Source organism: Acipenser ruthenus, chromosome 17, assembly GCF_902713425.1.
Source record: "Acipenser ruthenus chromosome 17, fAciRut3.2 maternal haplotype, whole genome shotgun sequence".
NCBI lineage: Eukaryota > Metazoa > Chordata > Actinopteri > Acipenseriformes > Acipenseridae > Acipenser > Acipenser ruthenus.
This window is the reverse complement of record NC_081205.1, coordinates 19,414,254-19,438,743: the sequence shown is the minus strand read 5'-3', so window position 1 is coordinate 19,438,743 and position 24,490 is coordinate 19,414,254. Positions and strand designations below refer to the sequence as shown.

General features: G+C 39.4%; 1 protein-coding gene across 4 annotated transcripts in view; it reads right to left on the bottom strand.

The window, feature by feature from the left end:
* LOC117423684 (protein IWS1 homolog) overlaps positions 1–24,490 on the bottom strand; it is a 26,196-nt gene extending 1,706 nt beyond the window's left edge. Inside the window, exons 1-16 of one of the 4 annotated variants that reach the window (XR_004547816.3) lie at positions 23,969–24,490; positions 20,982–21,094; positions 18,396–19,113; positions 17,538–17,597; positions 16,872–17,034; positions 16,555–16,615; positions 15,386–15,504; positions 14,597–14,741; positions 13,096–13,178; positions 12,291–12,420; positions 10,133–10,250; positions 6,393–6,504; positions 5,512–5,574; positions 4,663–4,719; positions 4,179–4,290; positions 328–547 (exon numbers count right to left, since the gene is read on the bottom strand). Coding sequence is in view for 2 of the 4 variants with exons in the window: in XM_034039761.3 (XP_033895652.2) it covers positions 4,179–4,290; positions 4,663–4,719; positions 5,512–5,574; positions 6,393–6,504; positions 10,133–10,250; positions 12,291–12,420; positions 13,096–13,178; positions 14,597–14,741; positions 15,386–15,504; positions 16,555–16,615; positions 16,872–17,034; positions 17,538–17,597; positions 18,396–19,113; positions 20,982–21,094; positions 23,969–24,011 (2,097 nt within the window). In the remaining 2 variants the exon portion in view is untranslated. The remainder of the gene's footprint in view (positions 1–327; positions 548–4,178; positions 4,291–4,662; positions 4,720–5,511; positions 5,575–6,392; positions 6,505–10,132; positions 10,251–12,290; positions 12,421–13,095; positions 13,179–14,596; positions 14,742–15,385; positions 15,505–16,554; positions 16,616–16,871; positions 17,035–17,537; positions 17,598–18,395; positions 19,114–20,981; positions 21,095–23,968) is intronic. The other 3 variants (XR_004547817.3, XM_034039761.3, XM_034039763.3) reach the window with 3 other exon arrangements.

The window sequence follows — 24,490 nt, the reverse complement described above, 5'->3', positions numbered from 1 at the left end:
ATAGGTGGTACTAGAAAACAAGTACAATGGAGTCTTTTATTGTTTGCTAAAGTACAGCGCAATAATGCCAAAGTCCAAGATTAGCCAGGACTTATGTAATGGGACTTTAGGTGTACACAGCTGTGAAATTTGGCCGGCTACTTTTGCCTACTTTCCGCACCACTTAGCAAGAGAAAGGGGTGGACGCACTCAACAGCTTACTTTCTTGAATCACAAGAAATATGTTGATATTGATTAAAAGACGGTTAGTTGGCATTTGTTTCTGAACACTAAAAGCAAGGGATTGGGGAGAGCAGGAGTTTTTTCACACTGCAAGCTGTGTCTCACGATGTCAAGCCCTCTTGCCAGGAAGGGGCAGGTTCCACTTGCACCCCCTGGTCGGGATGCCCTTTGCCCTTGCCCCTTGCTGGCCAGTGTGCTACAGAGGCATTCGGTTCCCCTCCACGCTGATCTTGACAGCTCCCTGTAGCTTTTGCCGCTTCCTCTGCTCAGCAATGCGTCTCTTGTGCTTCTCCAAACGACTGAGGCCTTTCTTTGAAGACACGGGCTATTGAAAACCAACCCAGTTAGAGGTCAGTCAATTGGCAGCTTTAAGTCCTACCTTTCGTCCTCCAGATCTGGGCATTGCGGTCCACTTGCCATAGGTCTAGAAAGTAATGGACTCAAATGCTGCTTTTTCTAAAACGTGCATGGGGAGTGCAAGTATCAAACTAGAAAAGTGCAGGTCTATTGGCACCTCAGCTTAATTATAAAAGACACTGTAGGTAGTTCATTCATAAAAATACGCTTTAACCCTTTGCAGTCCTATGTCGGACCAGGTCCGACATTGCAATTATTCCTATCCTGTCTGACATCAACAAAAAAAACGAGAAAACCATTCAATGGCCGAGTAGGAGCGACAGGAGCAGAGACAAGCCGAAAAAAAAGGGTGTATCTCATGAATAGTCATACTTGCCCCTGGCATCAGATAACGGTGGCCATAAGGAAACAAGCTGGCTGCTACTGCATCAGCGCTCAGAATATCAGACATTTGCAGAGCTTTTTTCAGATGTTATAGTAATAAAATATTGACTTGGATCTCATTACTGAGGCGTTTGGTGATAAAACGAGTGATCAGGAGATGATTGATCGGTATGTACGACTATTATTATTATTATTATTATTATTATTAATAATAATAAATAATAAATAATAATAATATTATTATTATTATTATTTATTTCTTAGCATATGTGAAAGCTATAGCGAATGAAAGGGTGGGGCGGGGCTGGAGATGCCTAGTGAGTGCTTTGTTGATATGCAGGGCCTTTTAAACCTGTTTGACTGTGGAAAAAAAATACTTTTAAACAGCGCGTCTAAAATTAACTGCGCGTGTGAAAATAAATTGGACCCGACGCGCTTGACACGCACTTAATAAATGGACTGCAAAGGGTTAATGATGTGTCTTTCATTCACTTTGTTATTAATGTTGGATAAACACACACTTTAGAGAAACTGGATAGTTTAAAAAGGAGCTAGGTTACATAGACAGCTAGTATGAAGGCAATTTGGGTTCAAATATTAAGTGAAGCAGCCAGATGGCAGGAAAGCTTTAATGTAACCTACAGACGTGCTCAAATGTGTTGGTACCCTTACAGCTCACTGAAATAATGCTTCATTCCTCCTGAAATTGTGATGAAATTAAAAGCTATTTTATCATGTATACTTGCATGCCTTTGGTATGTCATAGAATAAAGCAAAGAAGCTGTGAAAAGAGATGAATTATTGCTTATTCTACAAAGATATTCTAAAATGGCCTGGACACATTTGTTGGTACCCCTTAGAAAAGATAATAAATAATTGGATTATAGTGATATTTCAAACTAATTAGTTTCTTTAATTAGTATCACACATGTCTCCCATCTTGTAATCAGTTATTCAGCCTATTTAAATGGAGAAAAGTAGTCACTGTGCTGTTTGGTATCATTGTGTGCACCAAACTGAACATGGACCAGAGAAAGCAAAGGAGAGAGTTGTCTGGGGGATCAGAAAGAAAATAATAGACAAGCATGGTAAAGGTAAAGGCTACAAGACCATCTCCAAGCAGCTTGATGTTCCTGTGACAACAGTTGCAAATATTATTAAGAATTTAAAGGTCCATGGAACTGTAGCCAACCTCCCTGGGCGCAGCCGCAAGAGGAAAATCGACCCCAGATTGAAAAGAAGGATAGTGCGAATGGTAGAAAAAGAACCAAGGATAACTGCCAAAGAGATACAAGCTGAACTCCAAGGTGAAGGTACGTCAGTTTCTGATCGCATCATCCGTTGCTTTTTGAGCGAAAGTGGGCTCCATGGAAGAAGACCCAGGAGGACTCCACTTTTGACAGAAAAACATAAAAAAGCCAGACTGGAATTTGCTAAAAGGCATATTGACAAGCCACAATCCTTCTGGGAGAATGTCCTTTCGACAGATGAGTCAAAACTGGAGCTTTTTGGCAAGTCACATCAGCTCTATGTTCACAGACGAAAAAATGAAGCTTTCAAAGAAAAGAACACCATACCTACAGTGAAACATGGAGGAGGCTCGGTTATGTTTTGGGGCTGCTTTGCTGCGCCTGGCACAGGGTGCCTTGAATCTGTGCAGGGCACAATGAAATCTCATGACTATCAAGGCATTCTGGAGCGAAACGTACTGCCCAGTGTCAGAAAGCTCTGTCTCATTCGCAGGTCATGGATCCTACAACAGGATAATGACCCAAAACACACAGCTAAAAGCACCCAAGAATGGAGAAGAACAAAACAATGGACTATTCTGAAGTGGCCTTCTATGAGTCCTGATCTGAATCCTATCGAACATCTATGGAAAGAGCTGAAACTTGCAGTCTGGAGAAGGCACCCATCAAACCTGAGACAGCTGGAGCAGTTTGCTCAGGAAGAGTGGGCCAAACTACCTGTTAACAGGTGCAGAAGTCTCATTGAGAGCTACAGAAAACATTTGATTGCAGCGATTGCCTCTAAAGGTTGTGCAACAAAATATTAGGTTAGCGGTCCCATCATTTTTGTCCATGCCATGTTCATTTGTTTTATTATTTACAATATTATGATGAATAAAAAATCAAAAGCAAAGTCTGATTTCTATTAAATATGGAATAAACAATGGTGGATGCCAATTACTTTTGTCAGTTTCAAGTTATTTCAGAGAAAATTGTGCATTCTTCATTTTTTGTGGAGGGGTACCAACAAATTTCAGCACGTCTGTACATTTTATGACAACTTGAATGGTGATTGCATCCTATTATGTGTCTCTCGGGAAATGGCACATTTGGTGCTAAACACTCCTTTCCCACAGTTTAAACTTCAAAAGAAAATAGGCAAAACGCTTACTCCTTTCTTATCTCTCTTCCTTCTTATTAAACTAGTTTTATTGCCCTGTGAGTAAAACACAAGGATGTTTTGAAGTTGCGTTCTCTTAAAAGTGGGCCCCACGTGATCACCAATATTATTGGTTGACATGAGACTTGTAAAACTTGCATCAGTATGTAATTGTCTTTTCTGATAGGCTAAGAAAAAAAAGGGTTTGTCCGATTGCTATTTGCAAACTGTATAAGATTTGAAGAAATTCGTGCATCTTAGAACACTGACTTGTGTGTTTGCGAGAAGTGTCGCCTGGACAATGTAATAAAAGTGGACTGAGTTGGATTTTCAGACCTACAGACAGAGTCACAAAATACAGTTTTTTTTATTTAATGTGAAGCCAATATCTCAAAGCACTTGGTCATTATTACACGGAAAACAAAATCTACTTCTGAAAACCTATGAAAAAAACTAAAAACACATTTCCTATTTAATTGTGTAACTATCATGAATTCCCTGATGAAATGCCAGCCAACCCATGTGTCACTTGTGTATAATAGTTTATTTGCAGTTTATTGGTAGAAAAAAACAAAAAAACATGCCACCTCATCAGCGCTCCTTTACATTGATTCCTCGTTTACAAGCGCATCATTTTGTGCAACTTAGCAGCCTTGTCAACAGGGCTAATTTCTGGTTGAGACAGAACAAGGCTTTGCATTTTTTTAAGTTAAAAAACATTTTGAAAACATCCGAAGTCTCTGTGGGGCTGACACGGCTCTAAACCACTGGGTGGGACTGGGGAAGAAGGGTGTTGATTTCTAGGGTTTGGAAAGCCTCAAACTCACCCGGTTAGCTTCTGTATCGACGTTCCACCTTGGCCGCACGACGTAGTCCTTGTTGGAGGGCATGGGCACCCTGGCACGGGCACAGAACCCAGGCTCTCCTGGCCTCAGGGCCCTGAAAGCAAGCACACAGATTAGAGGTTGATCTTACTGTCAGAAAAAAGCTGCTGTCTAGCACAATCCCAGCTGCCCCAAGGCAACAGTCACATGCTTCTGGACAAAATTACTGGGGGGAAAAAACTAAAGTATTTACTATTGGAATTTTTAGGTTCAAAATTCTGGTTACAAACAAAACACAATCTCTGTTATTTAAAGTTCAACTGCTAACAATGCCTTTAGTAAATACTGTAAATGCTGTAAAGCTACTTAATGCTGAAAGAGTTCAAAGAGGAGACATTTCTGTCCATGAGAGTAACTTCTACTACTATAGTGGAAAGCTATATTTAGAGTGCAATTCACAAGGGCTGGTCTGTCTGACGACACTTACTTCTCTTCTCCTGTGAGCACCTTATCCAGGTCCCTGCGGGGAGTCTGTCCACCAGAGCTGTAAAGAGTCAAGTTAGATCATAAACCACTGCAGTCTGGCTGACAGGAAAGGAGAACTAAAGAAGAGAGGCTGTGTGGTTTGAACAGAAGGAAGCCAGTTTGAATTGCTTAGAAGAAGGGTTGCTCAAATATATTCAGTACCTTTTAATGAATATGTTCAGGAAAGCAGTTTTCCTAACAGCTTCATTTACCAGGTGTGAATTAAAAACGTATATCTTTCAGTCAGATGAAGATGCTGTTCTCTCATCTTGTCCAGCAATACCTGTGGAGCGGGGCATTGAGGCTACCTTTTTAGTCAATGGCCAACAATTAAAATCTAAAAGTAGGCAGTGTACCAACTTACTTGGTAAGTTATACCAAACACATGCATGATCAATCACACCAAAGGATGCACCACACACTGCAAAAACATGCCAGAACACACTCTACCACTGTCAACTTAACCTGTAGTACAGACTGAATTGTAATAATTAAACTAACTGAAGAACTGAGGTATGTGTTAAGAGACGTATGATAAACTGAATAAATATTACACACTGAAAGCCTAAAAGTAGGGAGCAACATCAGAATAGATTTGACTTGGACGTGCTAGAACTTAAATATCCTGAACCTTTTACACTATAACCAATACATATTGCTTGTCTGCTATACTAGAGTGCTTACATTTATTGAAGCTCATTAATTTATTAATTGCTCCCACCACGCCCCTCAAAAAAAAACAGGCAGGATGCCCCAAAACTGCAGTCTGCATCGTGCAGTCACTGAATTCAAACTCAAAAGGGGAGGAAACCTGGCAGGCTGAGAGAATACATCCGGTACAGCATCTTCTGAGCTCTCCACCTTAGGCTGGTCTCTGAGAATGGTTGTGTAGAGGAGTAGAGGAGATAGAGAGCGAGAGAGAGAATCAGTGGGAAAGGAAGAGAGAAAGGTAGATGTGAGGGGAAAGAGGGGAGGACAGAAAAGACAAGTGGAGTGGCACATCCAGAGAACCCTTCAGGTGCTCATTTTGAATCCAGGTTCATATTTTGCACTATTTTCTCCACGCTTGGTATTTGTCCTCACAGTACAAATATTTCACTCAATACACACTAATTCTGCAGCGTTTCAAGATGATGTTAGAATTTGTTCAATTTACTCACATTCTAGGACTGAACCAAGTTAAAAACACCACGTTCTTTCTAGATGAAGCACTCTGTTTCATCACAATTGGATTAGGGGCTTTAACCCTTTGCGGTCCTATGTCGGACCTGGTCCGACATTGCAATTATTCCTATTTATTTCTTAGCATATGTGAAAGCTATAGCGAACGAAAGGGTGGGGCGGGGCTGGAGATGCCTAATGAGTGCTTTGTTGATATGCAGGGCCTTTAAAACCCGTTTGACTGTGGAAAAAAAATATTTTTAAACAGCGCGTCTAAAATTAACTGCGCGTGTGAAAATAAATTGGACCTGACGCGCCTGACACGCACTTAATAAATGGACTGCAAAGGGTTAACGAACTGCCTACATACAGGCGCCATAATATCCTCGTTGGAAGTAACTCGTGGGACAATATAACAAGTCTCTTAAACGGCATGGACAAAAGCTTGGTGAAGCGCTGTTGCCGAACTGAAACCCATGTTGTAGTGTGTGTAAATGGTCTGTTGTTTTAAGTAAAGGCCTGATCCCGCACCTCAGTCTTCGACGTGTTGGCATCTGCTGGTCCAGATCTCTCTGCTGCCTCTCCTCTCGTGTCATCGCCTTGTAGTTCGACGTCAAGCCGAATATGGGCCGGGACCACTCATCTGTCACACACACACACACAGACACAGACATTACAACCAGTCCATTTCATTTACAAGACAGAATGAATGAAATAGCTAAGGATGAAATGTAATGCAATGCAACCAATTCCAACCACTGCTGAGGCACTGGGAAGTGATATTTATCATTTAAGAACATGTTGCAAGAGAAAAAAAAAAAAGCACCAAATATTGCAGAAGACTGTTGACAATCTCCACTTACTTGCATTACCTACACCGTCGTACCCTGTGCTAGAGTCCTGCATCGGGTTGGGTGACCTGCAAAGCGGGTTGGGTTGGGTTCGGGTCGGAATGTGAACTTTTTCGCGGTTTGTGGTTGAATCAACAAAAACATTACCTGTCCTTTCAGCGTACTCGCATTTTGCATTTTGTATTACCATGACATGTCTGACGACAGGCTAATCTTTTTTTACTTGTTTGTTTACACTTGCGTTTTCATAATTAAACTCCCGTGTTTTTATTCTCCAGTCCAGCAGAATGCGCTCACACCCTCCCTGGTTACAGGCAGTTTCACAGTAAAGCCTGGACAACATCAGGCTTGTTAACAACGTGGCCCGGCGCAAATAGTATCCCTGTTAAACCCCACCATTACTTCTGGAAGAATAGGTAATCTGCTACGGCAGTGACTTTTAAAATGCAGGCTATTATATTTGTGCTTAAAAATATTGTCTGCAGTAGATTTGCGAAACGAAAACCGCATTCATTGACCTTAAAAAAAAAAAAGTAGTCTACGGTAACGTTATAAAATATGTGACATTTGTAATTATATATGTGATTTTATACATCACTGTGTATACACTGAGAAAACACCACTGGAATCGGAATAAAGGAAATTATTATGCAATACAGTTCAAGTGCAGTCACGGTTTTGGTAAGTAGCATTTTCAAAACCATATCATTATGTGCAGTATTAAAGTAAGTTAAAAATATAGCAGCTCCACAAAACCAACAAAATATATTGTATATTTGACATTTTATTTTTAGTGTTCTGTGTAACACGGGCCATCGTTTAACCTTGAAAAAAAAAAAAAAAAAACACAGTACCTGAAGCAGATATACGTGTTTATCATATCAACAACACCAAGGTGTGTTGTAAAAATAAAGCAACAATTGTTTTGAAAACTGTCCAAAATATTTACTTGGGGGCTAAGAATGAAAAATGTAAACAAAAAAAATGCAATTTTTTATATGGAAATTGTCAAAATAAAGGGGAAGCTGGAAGGTAAGAATTTACCAGTCAGGACAATGGGATTTAAATACTACGACTATTAAACTGCATAGTAATGTGGTTTCTTCTAACAGTTTTCAAACTGGGGTACACGAAAAAAATCTGAAATGGCAGACAACGCATTTTATTTAGTACCACTTGCCAATCTACTGCAAACTTTTATCATGTAATCAACGTTTAGTCGCGAACACCAGACTAATTTACATATTAAATATGTATGTTTTAAATAAGCCCTGTTTAAATGTCATATAAACAGTAGGTCTGTCTGGGATATTTTAAAAAACTAAAAGCCTAGTCTTTAACTCATTTTATTTCCTGTGTGCGTTTGTGCCTGCAAATCAATATTTATTTTTTTCAATGACCCGTTTAAAGTTTATTGTAACATAAGTACTACATTTAAAAATACAGAATGTATGGCCAATCAGAAACCAAAGTATTGCCATGCGGTCTAGTATTGCCTTGTGTTATGTCTGGTGTGAAAGTAAGACTTTTTAGCTTTCAATCTAGTGAAAAAATATTGATTGTTAGCTCAATATTAGAACATTACTAGCAAAGGGCGATCAAGGCGAAATACCGTTACAGATTAAAAACGCCAAAAATGTATTGAGACTGAAGCTCTCTCCAATTTCCCTGCCCTCATCAGTGATTTGTGTGATAACAAGCAGGGACATCCATCGCATACTAGGTAAGTATTTTATTGTTTTTTTAATTAGTATCAGTACTGTACGTTTTAATCACCAAGAATTTAAATGCCAATAATATGTTTTCGTAATGAGGTCAACTGTAGAGATACGTGGACAGTGAACTTTTCTTTGCCTTCTTTTCTGTAATTTTATTATCAATAAAAATACATTATAGCCATTTGCTATCATGGAATAGTCCTATGTTATTTCTGAGTGATCTGAGGCTAGCACGGAGGCTTCGTTGATTTTAATTAATATTTGCAATAAAATGATGATGTTTCCAACAACTAGAAACCTGTCTGAGGGACTATTTTAGCCAAAAGTAAACATAATATATATATATTTTTTCTTTTATAATACTGTAACTTTTATAATTGTATCCATCACACACTCCAAGGCTTGTGCGTTTTGTTGTATCATGTTATTGTACAGACTTTTTTTGTGTTTTCATTTTATGACTCTCAGTGGACTACATTTTTTGGAAAGGGGAACGCAGCTTAAAAAGATTGAAAACCCCTTTTCTAATGTGATTTGGTACAATTAATATCTTCTACTCAGTGATACACTAGCATCACTGTGACACATTTCCCAATATTGTCCCCAAAAGTGATGGTGAGTATTGTAGAGACACCTTGGTTGTATCTACAGCTTTAGTTTTATTTTTTATTCAGAATCAAAAAGGTCAGTAAACTCTGCTGGCAAATTTAAAAACAAACAAAAATATGAAATGGTGGGTGGTTCTGAATCAAACATATTGACCACCTCACTGAAGAAAATGTCCCCCTAAAATTTTGAGAGAGGGCCACATTGACCCTCAGTCTGTAAGTCCTTGAACAAACACTGTGGATAATAGCGCGAAAGGTAAATCAGAAGTGTGGAATTCTTTCGAAATCATAGCGAATTAAAATAATGAACGTGACTGGATTCGTTTTTGTGTACGACACACAGCCACAAAACTGGTACATCATCTCTGTGAAAGCACAGGTGTAGCTCCCTTTCAACTGGTGGCACAAAAGGAAGAGACAGATATTTTATAGTAAAAGTAAGTAGAGATAGTTAATATGTTACTATGTTAAAATATATCCAGACCACTAGAGGGAACTACCACGCTGTATAGCCTATTGTATAAACTCAGTCTGTGGAGAATGCGAGAGCCAGTCGACGCAGGCAGTAGGTAAAGGACAAACACTTGCGGGTTCAGACAGGGTTGCAAGTCTTATTAAAAGTGGTTTGGGTCGCGGGTTTAAAAAAAAAAAAAATCGGACCTGCACAGAACTCTGTGCTAATCCACCATCTTTATCGCAAAAACATTAAAATAATGTATTTTAAAACACTCAAGGCTCATGTTATTGGACCTGTGTCTACAGATCACAGGACACTGCAAAGTAATTTTCCAATGTTGTCACAAATGATTATTACACATTTAGGGAAACAGTTTCAGAAGGCTGTTTTGCTAAAAGTAGTTGTTATTGATGAATTTGCTCCAGCTTTAGTATTCAGTTGGTTGTTATAGGTTATAGTTAAAAGCATACTTAATTTAATCACCAACATTTTTTTTACCTATGCATATAACTGAGTGTTTATTAGCACAATCATCCAACCATCCTCCTAAAATAATAAAAATAATTTCATTTAATTACACTTCATTCAAGAACGATTTGGCCAACTCTTAAAATGAGAATGCAGAAGCAGTTCTTACTGATGAGCTTCCCTGCCAGGTCTTTATTGCTCCGGGATTCCTTGGGGTGCTTGTACAGGTACATGACAGCCCGGCCAATCCCACTGTGCTTCAGCGTCTCCTGGCTCACACTGGGCAGCTGGGGTACAAAGAGGAGGAGTTTAACAGCGCACTGCAGCTCATGTCAACGCACTCCCCTTTCCCAGGGCTTTGAGACCTTGATGTTGATGCAGGCTCATGAATGTGTACTATTGTAATAATCATGCAGTGGATTTCTGGAATAGGATTTGCATGACATCACTTTGCCGATTTAAGTGTTTTGAGTTCTCCCGTGAGTTTTGTGACCTACTACAGATTATACTTCTGGTTCACAGTTCTTTTTTTTTTTCAGAATCTCCTAGGAATTTTTTCGCATTTCATAATTCAACAATGTGTTCGTTTTCATACTGTACGCTGTCAAAATGCAAATAAAAGGCAACATACTTCAATATTTTACATTTATTAAACCTGAAAATATATTTTAAACATCACTGAAATTCAAACACACTTTAAAAGTACCGTCATCTCACTGTATCACCACTGTGAAACTCAATCCTTGTTATACATTATACATTAGTAATCTTAACTCATTCAGATAGCCTTAGCCATTATAGAAAGTTGTCTTAAATGAATTTTACCTTCAAGCAAAACATAGAATCATGCCACAACCATACTGCAGCGATGAAAATTATACATCCAAGTATTTAAAACTAAGAATAATAATTAAAGTTGGAATTTAAAAAAATCGGTGAAAATTGGTAAGCACCCCAATTATACTTCTATTAAGGGATAAGAGTCTTTGAAACAGCCATCACCAGTTCTCAAGTAGACAAATGTTTCAGCTAGTGACTTCTTTATTAGAATTCCCGCTTCAACAAACTAAATCAGTTACACTAAACCACTTGTAATAATGAAGGCACTAGACAAAAAGTGGGTTTTAAACGTCACATTGTCTTTCGGTATGTAAATGTCAACTCTTTCAACACTTCAGACCAGTTTTACAACCTTGTCAGTTGACCTAATGGAAAGTTACCCAACCTAACTATGAAGAAAGAGTATACAAAACATTTATATATTTATATATATAAAAAAACATTTAAAAGGGAGTGTTCCAAAAACCTCCACTCTTTTATAAGGTTTTAGAAAGGCAGAACATGTGTAGGTTGGAGAACAATTTTAAGTAAATGATTTGGAGGGAAAAAAAAAAAATCACGGTTTACTTGACTTACAGGTAGCTTAATTTTGCTACATGCATTAGGTATTAGGAATTCGGGTTAACCGAATATTTTCATTTGTTCCGATTTTGAATGTTCTGTGTCATTGTTCTCTTGTTAGTTCAACACATTATTTGTAGAATTAATTTGTTTGTACTGGGTTATTTTCTGACTGGACACAAATCTGGAAGACCCTGCTACAACTGTTAAAGTTAGCTATAAGCTAGCTATAAGCAATATCAAAGTAGATCACCATAACCTACATCCACTGTATGTACAGATAATGCAATTAATAGATAAACTGGGTCCTCTATATATCCCCAGATTCTCAGTCTCAATAGCTTGTATTAAAGGACGCTGTAACCAAGTGTTACCACAATTAAATATGTAGTTCTCCAGATAGATAAATAGGCAGATAGAAACTTCTTACACTTTTTGTACCTATTGGATAAGTGGTTCTCTAGATATAGGTAAAACAGTAGTGCATGTTCAGTGCCTCCACACCGGTTAAGAAGCGAGGCAACATCCCCAGTTCTCACCACATCAAGGGTGTTAGTGCCACCAAAATGCATATAAAATTCATGGACACACATCCATGCACAGATTCATTGAATTTGAATAAGCAGCAGATTCAAAGCTATGGCCTTGATTAGTTCAAATCTGAGGCAAGAGTTCATACATGCAAATAGGTCACCATAATATGCTGCTAAGGAATGACCATGCATGGTTTCATTACAACTGAATGAGCAGTTCAAGATAAAGCTAAACTAAGTATTGAAAGCTGCAGGCCTCCAGTAAAATATAATACCCTCCCTCATGAGTCAAATACCTGACTGTGTAAATCCCCAGGTTCTCTTGGCATTGTCTTCACTACTAAGGGGTATTCCCAACCTGTATTCACGGAACCGAATGCCCCCCCCGCTCACCTCCTGCAGGATCCTGAGCAGCTCCTCTCGGATCTTCAGCGCTGGTAAGCTCTTGTCTGGGAGAGGGCCGATCCATTCTTTAATAGCACTCATCACACCACTGTCAATGAACGTCTCTTTTAAATCTTGCCTGGGGAGGACAAACAGTTAAGTTTTATAACAAGGTCAGCACACAGCCTACATTTCTTTTTTTTCTTTCTTTTTATAAATGTAGTCATCACCAATTTATTACCCCAGTTTTTCTCCCCAATTTTGTATGCCCAATTATTATGTGTCCGGTTCACCGCTCGCAACCCCCCTGCCGACTCGGGAACGGAGGCTGGAACACGTATCCTCCGAAATGTGCTCCTGCCTGTCCGTCATTTTTCTGTGGATCCACAGCGAGGCCACCAGACCTATAGTGCCGGAGTTCAACACAGATCTGGCGGCTCCACTACAGAACCACAAGCACCCTATCGGCCAACAGGGGTCGCTGGTCCGCGGTGAACCGTGGATTCCCCTGCAGACCTAAACTCTCCCTGCCCGGGTGGCGCTCGGCCAATTGTGCGCCACCCCATAGAAACCCCCGTTCACGGTCGGCTGTGACATAGCCTGGATTCAAACCTGCGCTCTCCAGGCTATAGGGCGCATCCTGCACTCCACGCAGAGCGCTTTTACTGGATGCGCCACTCGGGAGCCCCCCCTATTTCTAATCCAGAAATGAAAGTTCAGATGATTATTTAGCAGCGACTGGTCTAGGGAAAGGTGTGTAGGGTTGTTCTCTAAATGCTGCTCTCTGCTTTGATGTTGATAAGGAGAGACTTACTTCTTTAGGTGCATGACGACAGTGGGTAGCAATGTAAGTTTTTTCAGTGCTGGCTTCTTCTGGCCATTCAGCGTCCGGTCCTCCTGTAGAGATGGCAAGATGACATTATGAACAGTTAGAACACAAGACAACAGATCTCCAGAACATGGACAAGCCCATTAAAAAATTGGGAAGAAAAATGGACAGGGCAAGAGAACTACTGTTCCTAAATAGAACCTCAATTAAATAGCAAGTCTACTCTACAAATGGCAGTTAAATGAACACAGATATAAAATCATTCACAATGCAATAGTAGTTTGTCGACTGCAAATTAACTGTCCAGTCCGTATATGCGGTATGTGCATACAATCCATTTAAACTATGGATTATAAAGGTCGGCGCCACTTTATCGGGATGCCTCAGGAGAATAAGCGGCTGTCTCAATTAAACAAGAGGCATTTGTGACGATCTTAGTCATACACTTGTTTACAAACGAAAAAAAAAATGAAATCACATCACATTATGATTATACGTTAAATACGAGTCAATGGTTTTTTTTTTTTTAAATTCCTAAACAAAATGAAATACTATTTATTTCTACATTTATTTCTACAATCCCATCTTCTCACAAGGCGAGACACCTGCAATGCTGACACGCCAACTTTCCTTGCAACAGCAGCCTGAGAAACCACAGGGAACTCCAGCAACTTCAGGAGTTCAACGTGGTTTACGCAAGTCACAGTGTAATCACGTACTCTTGCTCTGAAAAGCGATCTCTGTGCATCATTTGAAAATACTGTATCCCACTTAAACAAAGTCCCAATTAAACGACATAAATACATTGAGAATGACCGTCTCCCAGAGTTGTATCTCATTTAAGCAGCAATCCCGATTATCAGGATTCCGATTAGGTGTAGCGACTGTACTTAGTAATAATGTACTCTGGCAGCAAATTGACGAGGGTGGACTGAAAAGCGAGTCTTATAATCAACAGCCATTATCAGTTCAAGTAGTGTTTCAGCTAGTGTCTTCATTATTACTGTTAGATTGCGTTACCTGTTTAGTAATGGTTTTAACTTTGCAAACTAAAAACTGCCTAACAAACCTAATCAAGTATTCTACGCCCTTTTAAAATATTTAAACTAGTATTAAAAAACACAGAAACTATTTAACTGGTTATCCCAAAGTAGTCTTTCTGTACAGTGCTGAAAGAATTAAAGAATCATTGTTGTATCTTTTTGAATGGATGGTTTTATCACTTTTTAACATAAGTGAGATTTTCGTCATCTATGATCGACTTTGCAATAAACTTCATGTTTAGAGACACAGTATCCTCCTCAGCAAATTCAGAAATACAAAAAAAAAACAAAAAAAAAAAAACAACTCACAAAATTCAATGGTAACCGTTTTGATCAAAAGTCTTTCACAATGTCTTCAACTGCTGGAAGGTTTTGAGATTCACTAGACCTACTATTTGGGAGTGTTCATATGTAATCTGCCACTGTATTTGGGAGCAGCTCACCTCGGCTGCCTCCGTCATCTTGGCGATCATGGCGCTGACCACATCGTCCGCGTCGCTGATGAACGTGCCACCGTCACGGTTTCGCCGCCGCTTCCCTCCCAGGGCTTTCTTCCTCGCCAGCATCACGTCAAAGTCAGACATGAAGCTGGAGAGGCAGGAGGGGAAACAACCCGTTACACAGGACTTCCTGGCTTTGTATGCTCTTTGCAGTACCAATTTTTATGGGATACAAAATATAAATTTGAAGTTAACTTGAGTGACAGAGGGAAAACATTTTGGGAAGCCAATTCTGGACAACATAATCAGATCTCCTATTCTGTCCACTGAAATCCATAGAATTTACAAGCTAAACAATCAAAAGCACACAAGGAACTAAAGCACCATCATCTGCAAGTGCCTGTTATTCTATATTCCAGAGATGTGTGATTCCTCCTCACAGTACTCAGTGTGCATAAACTGTTGAAACATTAGCTTCACCTGAAGTTCTCCATGTTTACGTGATGAAAGCATCAATAAAAGTGAGAACTCATATCTGTTTGGTACAAATAGCTGACTAGTATGTAATGATAAAGCTGTACTACCAACTAGTCCCTGCAAATGCATTAACTTATAGTGGGAATGCTGATGCAAATGGTTACAGGCTTCACTCCATCAGGAGAGAATATTAACCCTTTGCTGCCCAGTCTCCAATATATTTGACTGAGAAAATAGACATTAAATAGGTATGGGAACATACCCAGGGCAGTGAAGGTTTAAGATCCTATCAGCTCACATCTACTGGGTACGTACTCTTTGCTACCACCCCTTTCAACGTCATCGGAGTCGGAGTCTGCAGCTGCCACCTGCTGCTGCCTTGATGCTGCGTCTGCTTTAGACTTCTCTCCTTCCAGGTCCTCCTGGTTAAACCCCTGCAAGAAAACAGACACATTGTATTTAGTTTACCAAAGCTCTGACCTGACTCAGTGCCAGTTATCTAAAGACTCTAAAGCCAATATGAGGTCCCTAATCTCTGGTAAAGGACCTTAAAATGTGTTCTTTCAAACTATATTTAATCTCGGTTTCAAATCAATCCGCCTAAAAATATGCAAATACACTATTCATTTATGTAATTTACCTGTTTCGCGCTTGAAAGAAAATCTCTGTTCTAGTACATGCACTCTGAATATTGTCTTTCAATGTAGACTAAAGTCTGCTTCCTTGCTATCCTATACATTCAATCTACCTATAAATTTAAATTTAGTACACCACATAAAATGGATAGTGTTTGCAGTCAGTGGCAATACAGTAACCACAACAGCAACTAGTCTCCGGTTTGAATGACAAGTTGTAGAAATCAAACATCTGGATGCAGACCGATTACTTTCAGCAACTTTATTTCAGCATATAACACAGGCGCTGTACTCTCTTCTCTAACAAAAACCTTATTAACGCACTGTGATCAAGTTACTAAATAAACAGCACAATTAGAATGAATATATCTAGGCTTTACATATTTTTAAATTACAAAAACTTTTCCCAATACATTTTACAACCTAACGGTAACTTGAATACTGAGACTTACACAAATGTGTGCACTGAAATCCTAATTAAAAATAAAGTGACAGGTACTTTTATTCTGTTACATTTAAAAGCTAGATAAAAACCTGTGTACGAGGTGCCTGAACTGATTGTATTAACTTATTTAGGCAACTGGAAATACCCTTGACGCAAAATCGCCCATCACTGAAATTAAAGCTTGACACGACCCCAAGTTAACAAAATAAACTAAATGGAATCTAGCACCCCTAGTGGGGACTGTGGAATACACCCTCCTGTCTGATGTTGGCTTTGTCTTAATTGCTGAGCTTGCTGAGACAGCTAGCCAAGGCTAGACAGCTTAGCCAAACAGCTACAATAATATCGTTTTTTATGAATGTATATGGCTGCATTCAAATGTCAAAATATAAAATTCTACGTACTGTAAATTCCTCCTCCTCATCTTCTTCTCCAGATTCCCCAAAAATGTCAGCAATCATTTTTCTGAAGAAAAAAAAAACCAAAAAACAAACATGTTCATTTAAACTGTTTGTGGAGCCTAAATATTCACGGTTTAAATATTACACTAATGAGGCAAGCCAACTAACCCACATGTGTATGTAACAAGTTTAAGTTATGAAAAATACTGCTTAGTAGCCAAATTCTGAGAAGTACTTCCCTAGATAAAGCTCAGCATCTGCTTAGCAGTGCGGCATTATTTTGAAACAGTGATTAATATGAAGGCAGCCAGGGTACTCACTCCTCTTCATTGTCGGACTCGCTGTCACTCCCGAAGAGTGTTTTCCCATCCTTCGTGGATCCCCCCTTGTCCTCCTCATCCTCGCTGTCTGAACCAAGAGCCTTGAGCTTCCGATTGGTATCGGATTCCTCTCCATCCGACAGGATGCGGCTCTTCTTCACAGCTGGGGTGGATCAATACCAACACTACGTTACAGACTGAAAGGAGTCGTGCCTTATTCAAATTTGAAAACAAATTTTACAGGTTTCACAAGATACTACGCCCCACCCTGCAACTCCCTTTAGTTTGGGTGATGGCAGAATACATTTTCTTTGACTTGCAGATCCTGCTTTAACACTGCTTGAAGGTATGGGTCATAACCTCAGGAGTTGCATGCTGATTTAGCTGAACAATCCCTTCTCTCCTACCTCCTCTCTCTCCACTCCTAGCAAGTTTCCGGACGCTTCAATGTCTTTTTTAGGGAATTGTCCATAATTAGGCTTTCTCCTCTTCAACATTTATGATTTAGGGGCTCATGAAACGTTGCATAGTTTCCATTCAAGATGAGTTTCCTTTACATTTCTTAAACAGTGAAGATCCAAGAATCTAGTGTATTGTTTAATGGTATATGATGGCAGATGTGTTCAGATTGATTTCTCATTCAGATTGGGTCCACTGAATACTTACGGGATGTTTCTTCCTTCTCTTCATCCTCGCTGTCGGACAGGATCACCTTCTTCCGCTTTACTGAAATGACAAATCCGGTTACTACAGGGTTCTCTTCACAACACGGTAAGTGCTTGGAGAAAGTGATACCATTTGGAGAAAGTTGCTACAAACACACAAATAGCATTGCCATAATCTTCACCCAAAACAAATTTGTTTTAGAACAGCAATTATTTATGTGACTGTATCCGATTGCTCCGAGTGTCGGGAATTAGATATTGTTTGACTATTAAAATGCTCTGCTGTGCAGATCATGGCATTCTTATCCTGGCATGGATTGCAAAGACATACATAAAACAATGAGCACTAGTCATTAGCTGCTACGCTATTTTGGTGATGCTGTGACCAACACAACTTAAAGCCGTGCTTTCAGGTGGTGTTGCACTTCCTTGGTCATCTTACCCGGAAAGTGAAATGGTCCTCTCCCCTTCTTTCCTGTTATTAACCAACCAGCTGCTTCCCGTTAACAGATATGCTTCCTGCCAAAAACACTTCGGAAGTCCAGCAGTAACTAGACTTCATTTAGAGCAAGGAATGGAAACTGAGGACTATTTTTTAGCCTAATGTAGTCATGCATTTCAAAACTTCAAATTTGAGACCTATATAGCAAATGTAAGTGCACGACTTATGGAATTTATTTGAAAGACATGGAATTATTTTGTTAACTAAAACCACTTAAAATAATTTTGTTTTACCTTTAACTGCGAGTCAAGAGAAATGGGCTGCACAGGAGCCAAAGCAAAAATAAAGACAAAAAACAGCAGCAAAACAACAACAAATTTACTTCTGTTAACGAGATGAAAGCAGTGGTTTCCTTACCTGGTTTCTCTCCTTCCTCCTCCTCGTCACTGTCAACCAGTTTGCGGCGCTTGGGTGCCTCTCCCTCCTCGCTATCGCTGCCGTCAGCTTGTAATGGCTTTGCCTCGTCCTCGCTGTCTGAACTCACCACTCCCTTCTGTTCCCTGACGTTCTCTTTGTCACCGTCTGCCTCATCGTCAGACTCTATCCTGCGCTTGCGTTTCGGGACGTCCTCATTTTCAGAATCACTCCCTTTGGTTTTGGGAACCTCCTCATTTTCCGAGTCACTGTCTTTACGTTTGGGAGCAGCTTCTTTTTCCGAGTCACTGTCCTGATTTTTGGGAGCCTCCTCATTTTCTGAGTCGCTGTCATAAGGCTTGGGAGCATTCTCCTTTTCCGAGTCACTGTCCTGATTTTTGGGAGCCTCCTCATTTTCCGAGTCACTGTCATGAGGCTTGGGAGCATTCTCCTTTTCCGAGTCACTGTCCTGATTTTTGGGGGCCTCCTCATTTTCCGAGTCACTGTCATGAGGCTTGGGAGCATTCTCTTTTTCCGAGTCACTGTCCTGATTTTTGGGATCCTCCTCAATTTCCGAGTCACTGTCATGAGGCTTGGGAGCATTCTCCTTTTCCGAGTCGCTATCTCGCTGTCTGGGGACGTCTTCGTTTTCTGAATCACTGGCCATCCTGTTCTTCTGTCTGCTGCGTGTGGGACCGTCATCTTCATCGCTTTTCTCTTCCTGACAAAAGAAAAAAAAAAAATAAAGTTGAGCACCACACAAGCAGGGTGAGATCATCGGGCTGCACAGCTGATCTAGGGAATGGAGGCAGGATAAATTATCTTCACCAGCCAATGAAAATATACCACGAGAGGTATGGAAATGTTTTTAATGTCTTTGTTTTATTTAAAGCTACAAGTGAAATGTGATTGGTGGCGTCAATCTAGCCTCCCAGGAGACAGTAATCCATATGACAAAACCACCATACAATTATCACATGTAACAAGCACACCCACTCTCAAATCGGCCACTACAAAACCCTTTGAATGAAAGCCCAAACAGAATGGTGTCCATGTTACATCCCAAAATACAATTTAAGTACATACACCCACCCTTCATTATATTGCCCCTCGCTATACTGTGGATTCGGATATATCGCGGTCGTGGAGTTAGCTCCCCATTTTTACTGTCTAACTGCGTATGCCTTAGCTGCAATATATATAGGCACTTAGAATTACTGTTCATTTTATTTCGTGCTGCACATCAAACAACAACATACAAAACAATTAAAAACAAAGCATTAATATCGTACTGTTATCATATACACACGTATTGCACAATAACACAAAGCAAATTAAATATCTACTTGCTGAAGCGGTTTTTATTTTAGCCAACGAGGTGTTCACTTGTGGCAGCTATACGCTAGCAAAAGTCACAGGGCAGTGACGTCAGCTCCCTAGCAACAAGCCTCCTATGTTGGGAATGGATTCTTTAAATGCAGCGGGTTTGTGCATTTGAGAAAGGAGAGGAAGACTCATGAAATTAATTGGAGACTGAAGCTGATGAGAAGCAATTGCCCTCCACAGTATGAATTAAAACGGTGCACTGCTTTTTATACAAAAAATTAGAACAAGCAGGTTGCGTAGAGGATTTATACTGGACCCTGACTCCCAATACAACGAGGGAGTGATTGTACAGTATTTGTTAGCCTACTTGTTTTTCTGTGGGTCTCTCGCTATATCGTGGCCCTCGACATACAGCAGATTTATATTGGACCCCGACACCCACTATATCGAGTGGGTGCTGTATTAGATATTAAAAAAAAAAAAAAAAAAAAAAAGGTCACAACTATGTTACAAGTTTGCCCCAATACAAAAATATTGACCAAATACTTTAAGAAATTCCTGTTAAATGTCTAGAATTCTTTTTTTAAAACCCTGATTTTGTTGGCTGACTACATCATCGCTCTGGGTTTGAGAGGGTCGGAGACCATCAATCTTGATAGCTGCTTCTGGGTATGAAATTAGTTCTGTGGGGAAACATTCGGAGGTCAAACAAGTCCTTCTAGTGCAGAAAGATAATGCACGCAGTAAATTAGTCCCAAACAAACACTAGAGATGCATGAAAGGCACGCTCAGGAATTAGTAATACGATCCACAGAATGTGATACTGAGGCCACTGGTTTCATAGTACCTGATTGACAATAACCCTGGACTACCTTACCTGTAGCAAGCTTAGTTAACCCAAGATTAAGCAGCTAACGTTACATAAATCTTTCCAGTGCTGCACCTACATTTGCTATATAGTTCAGCATCGATGCCTTATTCTCAGGCTATCTGTTACACTTCCTGGGTCATTTCACCGTAGCAATGTCTTCTGGGTCATGTTATTGGCTGAAGCATGCCAGTCAATAGAGGAAGCAGCTGGTTGGCTAACGGCAGGAAAGAAGCCATTGAAAGAGTGAGGACAATTTCATCCTGTAAGTGAAATGACCAAGGAAATGCAACATGAATTGAAAGCATGACTTGCAAACAGATTTATTTAAGTGTAGTACCAGATTTACTATACTGTAAATTGTGATTCGTTTGAAACAGATAACAAAGGATTACCTCCGAGTGCAGTCCTACACTGCCTGCCTCCGAGCCCGAGCGCTGTGCAGGGCTGCCGCCTTCTGCATCAGAGCCTTCGTGTTCATCCTGCACTGGAGTGGCACCGCCATCATCTGAACAAAGCGGGAGCAGCAATGAGTACAATGAGTTTAAAAAGAAGAAGAAGAAGAAGAAGAAGAAGAAGAAGAAGAAGAAGTTGTTGAGTCTGTCACATCTGTTAAATTACTACCGTGCAGATCTAATTTACACTTAATAAAATATCCAATAATGATGCTGTACATACTAAAAAAGCAAAATGCAAAAGTATTAAAATAAAATAACATGTTAGTTGAGGTCCTGAACCATTGTGAAACTGGAATAAGTAGTAAACTGGGCAAAGCTGCAAAACTAAGGAAACAGTGTTTGATAGTAATTTCAAGAAAGGGGCGCTGTAGCCTACTGCTATGTGACATTTTAAATTAGACGCGTTTCCTTCTCAGAAAGTATTGAAAAAGGCTGGCTTTGAAGCCTCTTGATTAAATAATTTCAATTTAGAAAAAAAACAATGGGGGTACCAGGAAAATAAAAGTTGAATGTCTCTGTTGAAAAGTTGAATGTGTGTGTTTTGTGCGACGGGGAGGGGGAAATTAGATTTTTAAAAAGGACAACAAGTTTTTTTTTGTTTTTTTTTTAAATTGTACACCCGTTATATATAAAGTGAAAGCTGCTAGTGCACATGTACTTTACATTTGGCCACGCAACTAAAATTGTAAAGCCTGAACAGTTAACTTCCACATTGAGCATAAAATAGCATGTGACACTTAAGGGGAAAAGTTTTAACTAAGTGCCTCATTACTGTCTAAGCACAAAGATGACTATCCCACATTACAATCACATGGACTCCTATTTGAATGCAACCTTCCACTGATAGCTCCGGGCTTGTCTGCTATTGGAAGATGGGACATTTTATAAAGCCCCCCCATCTCAGAAACCCAGACACAATGGACTGGAGGTCAAGCAAGATGGAAGCAGGTGCTGGGGAAGACACGTTTGTGACTTCAGGGGATTCAAATCAGGTAAAAAAGAAGAGACAAACAAATAAACTAGGTGGAAACAGGTCTACAAGAGAGGTTTGGGGAGTTTAAACACATAAAAACGTAATGGGTCTTAATGGAACTGCATTGTCGTAAATCAAACTGATTAAGGGGAATGGTGTTGATAGGAATTACCATTTGGTGAATTTGAACAAAAGAAAAAAACATTAACTAAAGAACTTCGAGTGTGGTAAGTTATTTAACTATTTTTGTTCTGCTAGTGTAATACTTGATTCAATGTTGGTTTATCCTAGAAAAGCTTATATTAGGCAGTCGTTTTATATGGTCACCCAGCTTCAGAGACACCTGCTGCTGCAACACAGCATGGGTAATTAAATTTAATGTAAGCTTTTTGAAACTGCAATGGACATTCAACTTGGTTTAATTTCACAAATAGTGAATATCTATTCACCCAACAAACTGCAGAATAGTGGTTAAAATACAACTTATTTTACATTTTAAGTTCGAAATAGTCAATGAGCAAGAGTACAAGTAGGGTAATTTCCAGGACAAATGCTACCTATTTTAGTGTTCAATATGTAATTGATGAAACTTAAATCAGGAAAAACATGAACTTGCAACATAGGATACAAATCTACGTGCTACTTAGGACAATAGAAGTACCAGTAAAAACTGCTTTCTGAATGAACAAATTAAAGTAATTGAAGTCATTATAGGTCATTTTACAATTGAAATTAATTAATGGTAATTTAAATTAATCAAATAGCTTCACTGACTTGATTCTATGTAAATGTTCTTAATGTATGACCATTAATTTAAATGATATTGGCAACAGAACAATAATCTGTTTATAATTTTTAAATATTCTGGTTTATTTAAGAAGTAAAATTACGAAGCATTTTGTAAGATTTGTTTTTGTCATGTTAAGGTAACGGTGAGAACAGAGCAGATACTGTTTATTAGGCATGATTTGAAATCCACAGGATTCAAGTCTCATTCAGGTGGAAGAAGCAATGCAATGAAACGTGCGTTACGTGTTTAAGAGGAGTGGAAGATCTGTGTAAACGTGTGCAGCGTCACAGTGAACACAGTCACATCTTGGTTATTCAAGATTGTAGTACTGGTTTCAGTATTCTACCAAATGAAGGGGTGGAAATTAGGCTACCATTGCCTAGCACTTTGATTCAATCCTGTTTTTTCTATGAGATTAATAAGACACACCTGAGCTTATTACCTACACTGTGGCTACTCAAGCTCTTACAAACCATGGAACGGGTGAAACTGCTATGCAATAGGATTTCCATCGCTGCAATGAGACTTCTTTTTTTTTTTTTTGGACCTGTACAGAAATGCGTGTGGTTTTGTACCAGCTGCAAGACGCAAAATGACTGCCTTTACCAGGTATATCATTAGAAGGATCGGAGACAATGGTATCAGTCAAGTGATATACAATAGCTGGTACTTGCTATTTTTGCGTCTTCGTAAAGACTATAATTCGGTCAAATGCTTTAGTCACTATTACTACCCATAAAAAAGCAGCCGACTGATACTCATTAAGTGTAACCTTAATAATGGAAAAGCTTTGGTCAAATGGAAAGGGGTCTGTGGACTATATGTATTATTACCCATAATAACTACAACATGAAATTTCACACACATCTGATTAATATAAATTACCTTAAAAATGGTCGTGTAGACTTAATGAGTATTTAAAAAAAAAAATGTAATTAAGAGTTCCAAGTTTTTGGTTTGTTGATGATGCAAGAAACAATTATACTGGCGCAGTAAATATTGTGTCGACGTATTAACAGTCTTTTTTTTTTTATTTTTATTGTTATTGTTTCACGACGAACCAGTCAATATAATAGTTTGTGGTGAAACGATGATATTGTTATTGTTATTAGGCTAAATTTAATGTGCGGAAACACGCCTCTGTTTGAACAACGTAGTTACCTGAATGGTTTCCGGAGAATAATTCGTCCATTTCTTCATCCATCGCTGTTGTATTTCCTTTGTGTGTTTATAAAATAGATAACGGTTTATGCTCGTTACTGTTGCCACAACGGAGGCAAAACAAATGTGGACTGTTTTGGGGGTATATTATGGATCCGACAGGGCCGCGGGGTTCTGCTCCCCGACTCGAGATGCAGTTCTAATTCAAGCCCACAGTAACCAGTCTGTGCCCCGGTTAGAAGATCCTTTTCGGGTTGGGTATTAGGCCACGTTGAGGAATCTTAAGCTTTGGTCCTTCAATTGTCTTTTCTCGCTAGTAGTAGTTATGATAGCTTATTAATGCTAAACACATTGATCGAGCACTTGGTGCATGAGAAAAACGGTTTCCTGTTTACCAGATCTTCCCAAGTTTAAAAGCAGCTTTCCCAACTCGCTTCCTCACTCCGCTCTTCCAAAATGGAGACGGATTGACCTCATATTGCACATGCGCTGTAAGCAAACGATACTCGAGGCGCGCTGGCA